Below are 12,614 nucleotides of genomic sequence, written 5' to 3'. Positions count from 1 at the left end.
CGAAGTATGTCAAGCATACAAACGATCCACGAACGCTGAAGGCGTGGGCCTTAATCGAGAATTTAATGAGAAGGCGATCCAAATCTGAGCAAGTACCACACATCAAGAAAATTCCTTAAACTGGTCAACTGACGAAATAGCAAATAATTTAGCCACAAATGTATTCCATACTACTGGTTGACTGAATAATGCTATTTTTTTACTCTGTTCATATGTAGTTCAGAACCTGAATCCACAATGAAAGGCGTTGATTTACAAGGGAAATTCAATAAGATGTAAAAATGCGTTTCATACAACACTCAAGCACAAAGGTACATACATCTGCTAACATTACAGAAGAATGGGCTTAGTTTCGATCTTCAGTGACGTGACATTGTAGCTGTACAAACTTACTGGCTTTCAAGTTCAAGACTTACGAACGAATTGAAATTGCGACTCGAGGTTCTCACGATTCCATTTAATAAAGTTGCTCTGTATTTTTAGAATGAGCCTCTTCAAGCACTACCACCTTAACGTTGGTGGTGGTGGTGGTGGGGGGGGGGGGTTGTGTCTCAGTGATCCACTGAGTTATGCTGGCGGGAGCTATGATCCCGGCAGGGTCACCCGTGCTAGACAGGTCGGTGAGATTCCAGACATAGAGCAGTCCCCCAAGGGGGCTCCTGTCTTGGGAGCACGTGGGTGGCAACCACATGGACCCTCAGCTAAGTCTGACATTACTTCCACTTACTTGTGTCAGGCTTCTTCCGTTTACTTTCCTATCGGTCTCCCTTAGCCAACTCTTACTCTTGCGACACCAATGGTATTAGGTTCCGAGGCCTGAGGGTGTCTTTCATTTCTCTTTTCTATTCTCTAACCAAAATCATGCACACATTATTCTTATCAAAACTCAAAAAACCATACTGAAACTTGACAAATAATTTGTTCCGAAGGCAAATAATACGATTACCCCTTATTCCAAATGAAGGAGCAGTGAAATGACTGGAATTCCGCATATTAAGGGGAGTTGGAACGCCTTATCCCGACAATGTTAAATTTAGCGACTTGACTTCCCTGTATTTCAGGAACCACTACAGCCTTTGATATGAAACTATTACAGAACATTAAAATGTATGATCTGAGTCTATTGAACTACAATTATTGCATTTCAGACGCTGCTTTCGGGAATACAATTGTTTTAAATTACACAGTTAAAATGTTGTGTACTAGTTTTATTATGCTGCATTTTTTATTTTCAGTCATTCAGAAGCACCCTGCACCATACTGTATATCATTATCTTGATCTTTTCGAAGTTTTTCTTCTTTTCTTCTTTCTGGACTTCTTAGTGGCCAACTGTGCTGCATACTCTGCTTTATCAATGAGAATCTTGTCCATCCGTTCAAGTTCTCTGACGCAGTTTGCCCCACGAATAATTCCCATGTGCTTTAGCACTTTCACCCTACCAATATTGCCAAGATTAAAAGCAATAACAGCATCACTAACCCCCCCCCCCCCCATTCCCACTTTAGTGTCTTCATTCCAACAAAAACATATTTTGGTATGCGATTCCATATAAGCTTATTGAAAGACCCTTTGGGATTTTGAGTCTAACCATGAAGGTACTTCTACAGTATTTCAGGATTTGCCAGGTCTCTCTAAATAGGTTTTATGATATCCCTGAATGCTGCTGGGATGGAAAGTTTATGGCTGTATGAACTGTTTGAGTACTGGGCATTGCGGTAATATATATATATATATATATATATATATATATATATATATATATATATATATGTGTGTGTGTGTGTGTGTGTGTGTGTGTGAGCCATGTAATTCAGGAATCGCATTATAGGGACGAGCCACGTAATTCAGGAATCACATAATATACGAGCCATGTAATTCAGGAATCGCATTTAATATACGAGCTCAGGGGTAAGACAGATACTGCCTAGGAAGATTAAAGAGACCTTTGGAGAAAAGAGAGCCACTTGTATGAATATCAAGAGCTCAGATGGAAACCCAGTTCTAAGCAAAGAAGGGAAAGCAGAAAGGTGGAAGGAGTATATAGAGGGTCTATACAAGGGCGATGTACTTGAAGACACTATTATGGAAATGGAAGTGGATGTAGATGAAGATGAAATGGGAGATACGATAGTGCGTGAAGTGTTTGACAGAGCACTGAAAGACCTGAGTCGAAACTAGTCCCCGGGAGTAGACAAAATTCAAATTGGAACTACTGACCGCCTTGGGAGAGCCAGTCCTGACAAAACTCTACCATCTGGTGAGCAAGATGTTTGAGACAGGCGAAATACCCTCAGACGTCAAGAAGAATATAATAATTCCAATCCCAAAGAAAGCAGGTGTTGACAAACGTGAAAATTACCGAGCCGGCCGAAGTTGCCGTGCGGTTAAAGGCGCTGCAGTCTGGAACCGCAAGACCGCTACGGTCGCAGGTTCGAATCCTGCCTCGGGCATGGATGTTTGTGATGTCTTTAGGTTAGTTAGGTTTAAGTAGTTCTAAGTTGTAGGGGACTAATGACCTCAGCAGTTGAGTCCCATAGTGCTCAGAGCCATTTGAACCATTTTTTTGAAAATTACCGAACTATCAGTTTAATAAGTCACAGCTGCAAAATACTAACGCGTATTCTTTACAGACGAATGAAAAAACTGGTAGAAGCCGACCTCGGCGAAGATCAGTTTGGATTCCGCAGAAATGTTGGAACACGTGAGGCAATACTGACCCTACGACTTATCTAAGAAAACAGATTAAGGAAAGGCAAACCTACATTTCTAGCATTTGTAGACTTAGAGAGCGCTTTTGAAAATGTTGACTGGAATACTCTCTTTCAAATTCTGAAGGTGGCAGGGGTCAAATACAGGGAGCGAAAGGCTATTTACAATTTGTACGGAAACCAGATGGCAGTTATAAGAGTCGAGGGGCATGAAAGGGAAGCAGCGGTTGGGAAGGGAGTGAGACAGGGTTGTAGCCTGTCCCCGATGTTATTCAATCTGTATATTGAGCAAGCAGTAAAGGAAACAAAAGAAAAATTCGGAGTAGGTATTAAAGTCCATGGAGAAGAAATAAAAACTTTGAGGTTCGCCGATGACATTGTAATTCTGTCAGAGACAGCAAAGGACTTGGAAGAGCAGTTGAACGGAATGGACAGTGTCTTGAAAGGAGGATATAAGATGAACATAAACAAAAGCGGAACGAGGATAATAGAATGTAGTCAAATTAAGTCGGATGGTGCTGAGGAAATTAGATTAGGAATTGAGACGCTTAAAGTCGTAAAGGAGTTTTGCTATTTGGGAAGCAAAATAACTGATGATGGTCGAAGTAGAGAGGATATAAAATGTAGACTGGCAATGGCAAGGAAAGCGTTTCTGAAGAAGAGAAATTTGTTAACATCGAGTATAGATTTAAGTGTCAGGAAGTCGTTTCTGAAAGTATTTGTATGGAGTGTAGCCATGTATGGAAGTGAAACATGGCCGATAAATAGTTTGAACAAGAAGAGAATAGAAGCTTTCGAAATGTGGTGCTACAGAAGAATGCTGAAGATTAGATGGGTAGATCACATAACTAAAGAGTAGGTATTGAATAGGTTTGGGGATAGGAGGAGTTTGTGGCACAACTTGACAAGAAGGAGGGACCGGTTGGTAGGACATGTTCCGAGGCATCAAGGGATCACAAATTTAGCATTGGAGGGCAGCGTGGAGGGTAAAAATCGTAGAGGGAGACCAAGAAATGAAAACACTAAGCAGATTCAGTAGGATGTAGGTTGCAGTAAGTACTGGGAGATGAAGAAGCTTGCACAAGATAGACTAGCATGGAGAGCTGCATCAAACCAGTCTCAGGACTGAAGGCAACAACAACAACACTATATCAGAAAGAAAACGTGATATACTAGAGCTCGTATAATAAATTTACAACGGGTAATCGAAAAGTTTTCGTTTGAGGGTGTTTCTGCAGGGTACATTCAATGTAGCGCGACTGCGATACGACTGTAAAAGCACCGATACGTAGACAAGTGTTTAGTGTGGTATTCGTGCCTTTCCGATGTGCGTGCGGTGAACTATGGAGACGTTCTTACCAAATGCGTCGAAACAGGACTAACGTGCAATTATTTCTTCCTTGGCTGCCGAAAAACAAACACTGTTAGACATCCATCAGAGAATACGCATTGGGCAGCATGTCTGTCCAAAACCACAGTTGTAGAATGATGCTCTAAGTTTCGTTCTGATCGTGATTCGGCTCAAGAGGCCCCCCTGTCGAATATGATACAGCAACTGAAGTGGATAACACTCGAGGACCTGTTCTATAGCCGAGATCTCTCCCCGTCCGAATGAAAAGCCTTCGGTCCCTCAAGAAGGCGTTGGAAAGATGACGATATCTACTTAACGATGATGTGTAGCTGCCAGTTAACGACTTGTTCACGCAGCAGGATACGTTGTTTTACCAAACAGCCTTCTGCAGCCAGTTGCGTCGGTGGGACGATTGGCTCAATGTTCAGGGCGATTTTACTTGATTGTCATATTGATCGTGGACTTCACGGCCTTCGTTTCTTGATTTCACACTATTCTATTTATTTCGTTCTGTCATTACAAAGGTGTTACAGGCCGTTGACAAAGCTAGGTTACGTTAGACCAGGGACGAGATGTTAATGTGAAAAACAAACGCTGCCATTCGACGAAGACGAGGCAGCAAAGAAGAACAGGAATACGCGAGGCGAAGGCACCGAATGACCTGGCTCCAAGTGCGAAAGCATCGAACGGCGAGCAAAAAGAGGCCGCATTAAGCTGTCGGTTGTGACAGCTTTCGAAGAACGGCCCCCTTCGCACGTCGCAGGATTGATGGCGGAGGGCGAGGTGCTGGCTGCAGACAGGGTCACCTCGGTGGGCAACAGCCGCTTCGCCAAACTGCGTGACGTCATCCGTGGCGCGCCGGGTATAAAGAGCCGCTCGGAGGCTGAGCAAGACGACTCACTCGCCACTGCGACCCGCCGCAACACCTCCCACCCACAACGATGAAGAGCTGCGCCTTCGCCCTGTCGCTGGTGTGCCTGGTGGCTGCTGCCGCCGCCTACACCACCAAGTACGACAATATCGACCTGGACGACATCCTGCACAACGACCGCCTGCTCAAAAAGTACCACGAGTGTTTGTTGTCGGACGCCGACACGTCCTGCACGGCTGACGGCAAAGAGCTCAAGGGTGAGTACGCCAGCCAATGGCCAATGCTGGGCCACACAAACTCTCTGACTAACGAAAATAATTTAGTAGCTTTATTGGTAAACTGTTCCTCCTATGCTTTGCATAATATTGAAGACATACTGAAATTCTGAAGGTTGCAGAATAAGATGCGGAGAGTGAGAGATTGTCTACAACTTATACGGAAACCATACAGCAGTTATAGTAGTCGAGAGACATGAAAAGGAAGCAGTAGTCGAAAGGGAGTCTGGCAGGGCTTTAGCCTATCCGCTGTGTCATACGGCCTGAAAAATGAATAAGCTGTGTAGGAAATCATGGAGATAATTCAAAAGGAAATTAAGGTTCAGGGAGAAGAAATTGAAACTTCGGGCTTCGTCGATGTTGTTGTAATTCTGTCAGGGCTTGGGAGAGCAGTTGAACGTCGGTAATATCGTGAAAAGAGATTGTAAAATGAACATCAACAAACGAATCACAAGAGTAACGTATTATGATTGAATTCAATCAGGCGATGCAAAAAGAATGAGATAAGTAGATGATTTTTGTTAGTTGGAGAGCGTAATAAGTGGCAACATCTGCAGTAGAAAGAGTAAAAATGGCAGGCTTGAAATACCAAGAAAAGTATTTTTGAAGACAGAAATTAGTTAACATAAAATTTACAATTAAACGTTAGGAAGTCTTTTCTGAAGTTCTTTGAAGATCAACGAAACGTTGATGATAAGACAGTTCACACAAGAGGAGAATAGAACCTTTTGAAATGTGGTGCAACAGGAGACTGCTGAAAATTAGAAAGATAGGTAGATCCGATAAGTAGTAACAAGGTACTGAATCTAATTGGGGAAACGAAATTTGTAACACAGATTGAATGAAAGAAAGGATCGGTTGATAGGATATATCAAGATGCATCAAGGAATCGTTACTTTGATACTGAAAGGACATAAGGGGTCAGAAAAGGTCGAGGGGGAAAAGCTTATGACTACAATAAGCAGGTAAAAATTGGTGGTGGTTGTGGTAATATAGAGATCAATAGGGTTACGTTAGAGTAGCATGGAGAGATTCAACAAATCAGTCATCAGATAGGTGACCACTACAACTCCATTTCAGTTTAACAGTCGATTTTATTCGTGAGGCACTGAGGCTTTAATTGGAAGACGTGGCATCAGAAAATGACTCTTGTTTTAAAGCCTTCAGCATTCTTTTCTATGCTGCGTCATTAGTACCTCAACGGAGGTATATATTTTACATTCGCACGCCAATGTTTCACGTAAATAATGGCACGTTTTATTTCTCTGATTCTATTTCCCATATATGTACAATCTGAATTGGCTACACCTCTAGACTCCTATTCGAGAAAGGTGAGACTGAAAAAAATTTTCAGTAGGATTGGGTTCTCGGTGGATCCGTTAATCACTTCAAGGGAATGCCAGGATATTTCCTTTTGAAATATTGCAACTACGCACTACCTTTGTTTCGGTAAACTTGTACTCTGAGTGCTACTTTTCGAGAGAACTTTAAACACAAGCCTTCTTCTGTATATTTAATCTCATTTATTTTCTTTGTACATTCCTAGAAATTTCATTTCATTCTCTTTATGTACAGCATACATCCAAACTATCAAATGTAAACAGTTCCTATTATCCTTTTCCCTTGCTTCACAACTACACTGATTAATTATTGAACACCAAATGTGGAAGTCCACCGTACTGATTTTGAGACAAAAGCAGCATGCAAGCAACAAATGTAACAGGAGAACCATAGGTCCAGAAGGAATGAACTCTGCTGATGAGTGTACCATCTTTGGAAATATCTTGGCAGATTAAAACTTTGCGTGGAGCCGAGCGTCGAACCGAGAACGTCGCCTCTCGTGGGCATCACTTCTAACTCCTGAGCTATGCAAGCCTCATTCACGGCATACGCTCACAGCTATTCTTTTAGTACCTATCGCCTACCTTCCAAACTTTGCAAGTACTTTTCTGCACACTTCGCTGCACTAGCTCTTCTGGAAAGAGACTTCTAGGCAGCGGCTAAGCTATTTCACATTATCTTTTCTTGGACGAGCCCTAGTCCACCATTCTGTGGAGGAGAGTTTCTGTGGAGTTAGGGAGGTAGATGATTCCGTGGTCGGATATGAATGATTTACACCTTATGTGTGCGTTTGTGTGGGCAGGGCCTGTGAGCCTCGTGTTTGCAAATTGTTCGAGCATCTGCAGAGACCGCAGTCGGGCTACCTTGAAAAAGAATAAAACCGTCTTTCACGTGTCCACGGTAGTACTTTTCCTTTGTGGTGACTTGAAGTACATGACCTGTGAAGACCCCAGTATAGACTGAAGAGAAACTGCTCCATAGACGTCTCGTAGCTACCTCACGCATCATGAAAATCTTACAGAATGGAGCCAAACTATGACTTGTTGTTGTGCTTGCACAAAGCCTGCCGATACTCTCTTAGAGGGGTTACTCTGAGCCAGACTTGTTTTAAGACGTAGTTCATGTCGAAAAAGCTACTATTTGATATAGGATTCCCTGCCGTCTGTATAGGTTGTTTAACATTTCCTGTTACAGGCTTCTAGTGTTTGTGGAAGGGACTCAGTAGATAAAATTTTGAAAAGGAACGAATGTCCGGAAATGTCCCATTTGGATATACTCGTAAAATAAGATTGAAGATCGTATTACTTTCACACCTCCCGGTTCACGGTACGTACACAACCTGCCGGCAGTCACCGTTGTAACGTGGCATAATGTACCATTTCCGTCCAACTACAACGGCTTCTAGAAACTGGTAGGCACGGAACCAGATGGGTTGACTGTGGTGCTTCGTCGACGCGCTGCGCTCTAGACTTTGAAGAGGAATTCACTCATCACGTGGAACAGAACCCGACAGTACTCGAAACATTGTCCACGCCGAGATATACCATGGAGCAAACACGCAGAGCTCATTGTCTCCTCTGGGTGCGCACCGCGTTCCGATCTTCAGATACTTTAGATCCAAACTACATTTCTGGACATGGTTTACTTATCAAACTTCAAGTACCCTTGGCAACCCCCAGCAGCCTGTAATTACAGTTGTGAAACACCGTATATAAATTTGACCGTACACGTATGGGAATTCTTTCTTCGCTGTCGCTTCACGGTGCCAAATATAAAAGGAACGCGTATCGTTAGCTGTTGCTGAAGCAATTCGGCTCTAGAGCTCTTCCCGGTGTAAGTTACTCTCTGCTGTACATTTTAACACCATTAATAATTTCCACTCAATATTGCGCAAACTAGTTCCGATTACCGTCGTACACCTCCACTACTGAATGAGTCTAAATTTTCCATAGTGGTAAGAAGAAGGGAAAAAGATCTACTTTTCATCTATGCTGTCCTGCTACAATCGAAATAATAGGAGCCACACAATTGATTCCATGTGTAAATTACCAGTAGGCAGCTGTTGCGCTGTGGAATTTTTGAGTGCTCGCTTATTTATTAGGAAGCAGTCGTATGTAAAACAATTTTTTTTGTTGAGGTGCAAAACCTTTACTCAGTCGAATGACAGTAGTGGAAATCCGCTACGAAGGAGTCCTAAATGGGATTCTCCCAAACCTACTGCCAGCTTGATCGTATAATTTCTTCAAAACAATGATGTGTTACAACAACTCACCCTCCTTTGGCTCTCTCTGGTCGTCTACCCTCTTAATCTGAATGCTTAACTTAACGCTATGTGTATGACTTCCTTTGTTGTCAATAACCGAGATCGGTGATGCAATGGTTAAGGCACTAGAGGTGCATTCGATAGAAGAAATGTTCAATTCCCCGTGCAGTAATGAATACATAGTTCTGACGTGGTTTCCCAAGTATATTAATGCAAACGCAATGTTTCATTTGATAAGGACATGGTTGTTTCCATCCTCATCCTCCACTAGTCGGTGCTTTTCTTTCGTTTCGAACGACTTCGTTAACCCATATTCGTAAAGTGCACTGACTAATCTGGTCTAACTCCAATCACTGTCTGTTCACAGCCGCCATTCCTGATGCTCTGACCAATGAGTGCTCCAAGTGCAACGAGAAGCAGAAGGCTGGCGCCGAGAAGGTGATCAGGTTCCTTATCAAGGAGAAGCCCGACCTGTGGACGCCGCTGGAGAACAAGTACGACCCCACCGGCAGCTACAGGCAGAAGTACGGCGAGGAGCTGAAAAAGGTCTCCGCTTAAACTCCAGGGCACCTTTCGGGCTGTACTGTGAAAGCTCCAAAACATTTAAATTATGTAAATTGTTGTTATGCGGATAAACCCGCCTAATGTTTTTAAATAAAACACGTTAGTCAAAAGAGGCTTTGTTTTGTGTTCTTTAATTAACCAGTCTCAGAGAAATGAATGTGTCTCTATCGACAAGTGCTACTCGATTTTAATAAATTAAGAAACATAGTATTGCGTTCACTGAAACGTTTTAAATTAAAATAGTGTACCCCACTTTACGCACAGCGGCTGAAGAGCAATGCATTGCAGCTAGAGCAATGACCCTGCTCTGAGTTAAAAATGAAAAGAGTTGGATCGATTCATGCGTAGTGTATATGATGAGTTATCGTTGAAGTAACTTAAAAGTCGTATTTGTCGACGGTACAGATTCTTCAGATTTCATATCTAAATACAAACAAGGAATTCAAAAATTAATGTTTAAAAAGCCATAGAAAATTGCAGCCAACTTCTGGAATTATAAATTTTTCCTCAGTAAACAGAACCTGAGTATCCAGGGTCATCATGATGCTGCTTTGGGAAATTTTTTGGTAAAGTGATCAGTAATGTAAGTGAAGCATTGTCCAAAGAGAGCATTGTCCAATGAGTGTGAATAACTATTAAAAAAATTAAAACGATCTCTAGAAAATGAATACTATGCATTTACAGACCGCTTGAAACATGTAAAACAAATTTATAAGGAAAATAAATATATTGTCGTCCCAACAAATAGTCTACGGTATATTCATTTGCTTTTTTTAAAAAAAAATAAGAACCCCAATTTTTATTACATATTCGTGTAGTACGTAAAGAAATATGAATGTTTTAGGTGGACCAATTTTTTCGGTTTGTGATAGATGGCGCTGTAATAGTCAAACATATGGCTCACAATTTTAGACGAACGGGTGGTAACATGTAAGTTTTTTAAATTAAAATACAGAACTTAGGTACCTTTGAACATTTTCGGCTGTTCTAATGTGATACATGTACCTGTGTGAATTCTTCATTTCCCTGAACACATGCTGTTACAGCATGATTACCTGTAAATACCACATTAGTGCAAACCGTGCTCAAAAATAATGTCCGTCAACCTCAATGCATTTGGCAATATGTGTAACGACATTCCTCTCAACAGCGAGTAGATCTCCTTCCGTAATGTTTGCACATGCATTGACAATGCGCTGACGCATATTGTCAGGCGTTGTCGGTGGATCACGATAGAAAATATCCTTCAACTTTTCCCACAGAAAGAAATCCGGCCACGTCAGATCCGGTGAACGTGCGGGCCAAGGTATGGTGCTTCGACGACCAATCCACCTGTCATGAAATAAGCTATGCAATACCGCTTCAACCGCACGCGAGCTATGAGCCGGACATCCATCAAGTTGGAAGTACATCGCCATTCTGTCATGCAGTGAAACATCTTGTAGTAACATCGGGAGAACATTACGTAGGAAATCAGCATACATTGCACCATTTAGATTGCCATCGATAAAAGGGGGGCCAATTATCCTTCCTCCCATAATGCCGCACCATACATTAACCCGCCAGGGTCACTGATGTTCCACTTGTCACCGCCATCGTGGATTTTCCGTTGCCCAATAGTGCATATTATGCCGGTTTACGTTAACGTTGTTGGTGAATGACACTTCGTCGCTAAATAGAACGGTGGCAAAAAATCTGTCATCATCCCGTAATTTCTCTTGTGCCCAGTGGCAGAACTGTACACGACGTTCAAAGTCGTCGCCATGAAATTCCTGGTGCATAGAAATATGGTACGGGTGCAATCGATATTCATGAAGCATTCTCAACACCGACGTTTTTGAGATTCCCGATTCTCGCGCAATTTGCCTGCTACTGATGTGCGGATTAGCCGCGACAGCAGCTAAAACACCTACTTTGGTGTCATCTTTTGTTGCAGGTCGTGGTTGACGTTTCACATGTGGCTGAACACTTCTTGTTTCCTTAAATAACGTAACTATCCGGACGCTTGGATTATGTCGTCCAGGATATCGAGCAGCATACACAGCACACGCCCGTTGGGCATATTGATCACAATAGCCATTCATCAACACAATGTCGACCTTTCCCGCAATTGATAAACGGTCCATTTTAACACGGGTAATGTATCACGAAACAAATACCGACCGCACTGGCGGAATGTTACGTGATACCACGTAGTTATACGTTTGTGACTATTACAGCGCCATCTATCACAAAACGAAAAAAGTAGTCCAACTAAAACATTCATATTTCTTTACGTAGTATACGAATATGTAATAAAATCGGGGTTCCTATGTAAAAAAAAAAAAAAAAACGCAGTTGATATCCGTTTGACCTATGGCAGCGGCATCTAGCCCGCCAACCATAGCGCAATCTGGTTTCCCCCTTCAAGCTAAACATGTTTCGTTCTTTGTAGTTTTTTCGTTTGATGCTTATTTTATGAAATGAATACAACTTGCAGCCGACATTGGCTAAGACGAATCCGTACTACGAATTTACTTTATGTTTAACTTATAAAAACGAGGCGGCCCAACATAAATAGTACATAATCAACGATTTTCGAATATACAGTCCGTTGCTGGAGGAATAATCGATATTTGGATATAGACAGTACCACTCACTTGAACTAAAAAAACTTGATATAGGCTTATTCCGATTGGTTTCGGAGGCAGAGCACACATAAAGTCATTTTTATACGTATTCCCCGAAAAAAACATCAAACCGCTGTCTCTAGTGGGAACATATCAAGTGAGAAACTAATGTTCATTAAATTTCCTACATACCAGCTGATACATGTTGTTATTCATCTGGTGGAATGGAGACTGCGATGAAGCTAAGTTTCTCAGTCATCTCGCAGAGTCAGTCAGATTATATAGATTCCTAATAGCATCGGAAAATGGATACATCAATTGAGAGACATGTCGTTTGAATGAATATGTAACACAACGGTCACTTTATAAAGCAGGATAATTCCGCTCACAATTGTTATTAGCGCACTCCAACATAAGTGGTACACAACCAATACCTTTCAATCATACCGGCGTTCCAGGGCCGTACTCGGAGATACAACTGCATGGCTCACTTCAAGCAAAAACAATATGGGCAAATGTCCTACTGGTTTCCGAGATAGAATAGCAGCCGCCTTCTATGGATAATGTTTCCCTGATGTGTTTAGTGGGGCTCTGCAGCTCTCATTCCTATGACAGAACTCTAGCAAGTTGT

General features: G+C 42.1%; 1 protein-coding gene across 2 annotated transcripts in view; it reads left to right on the top strand.

Annotated features, from left to right (window-relative positions):
* The first annotated feature begins 4,941 nt into the window (after window positions 1–4,941).
* The window catches only part of LOC126263723 (allergen Tha p 1-like), a 201,073-nt gene continuing 193,400 nt past the window's right edge, over window positions 4,942–12,614 (top strand). Inside the window, exons 1-2 of one of the 2 annotated variants that reach the window (XM_049960876.1) lie at window positions 4,947–5,188; window positions 9,178–9,487. In XM_049960876.1, the coding sequence (XP_049816833.1) occupies window positions 5,002–5,188; window positions 9,178–9,368 (378 nt within the window). In that variant the 5' untranslated portion in view covers window positions 4,947–5,001 and the 3' untranslated portion in view covers window positions 9,369–9,487. Of the gene's footprint in view, window positions 5,189–9,177; window positions 9,488–12,614 lie in introns of those variants that run through there. The other variant, XM_049960877.1, reaches the window with a different exon arrangement.

The sequence above is a fragment of the Schistocerca nitens genome, chromosome 6, assembly GCF_023898315.1.
Source record: "Schistocerca nitens isolate TAMUIC-IGC-003100 chromosome 6, iqSchNite1.1, whole genome shotgun sequence".
NCBI classification, from domain to species: domain Eukaryota; kingdom Metazoa; phylum Arthropoda; class Insecta; order Orthoptera; family Acrididae; genus Schistocerca; species Schistocerca nitens.
Note: the sequence above shows the minus strand (reverse complement) of the source record. Positions and strands in the feature narration are given on the sequence as shown.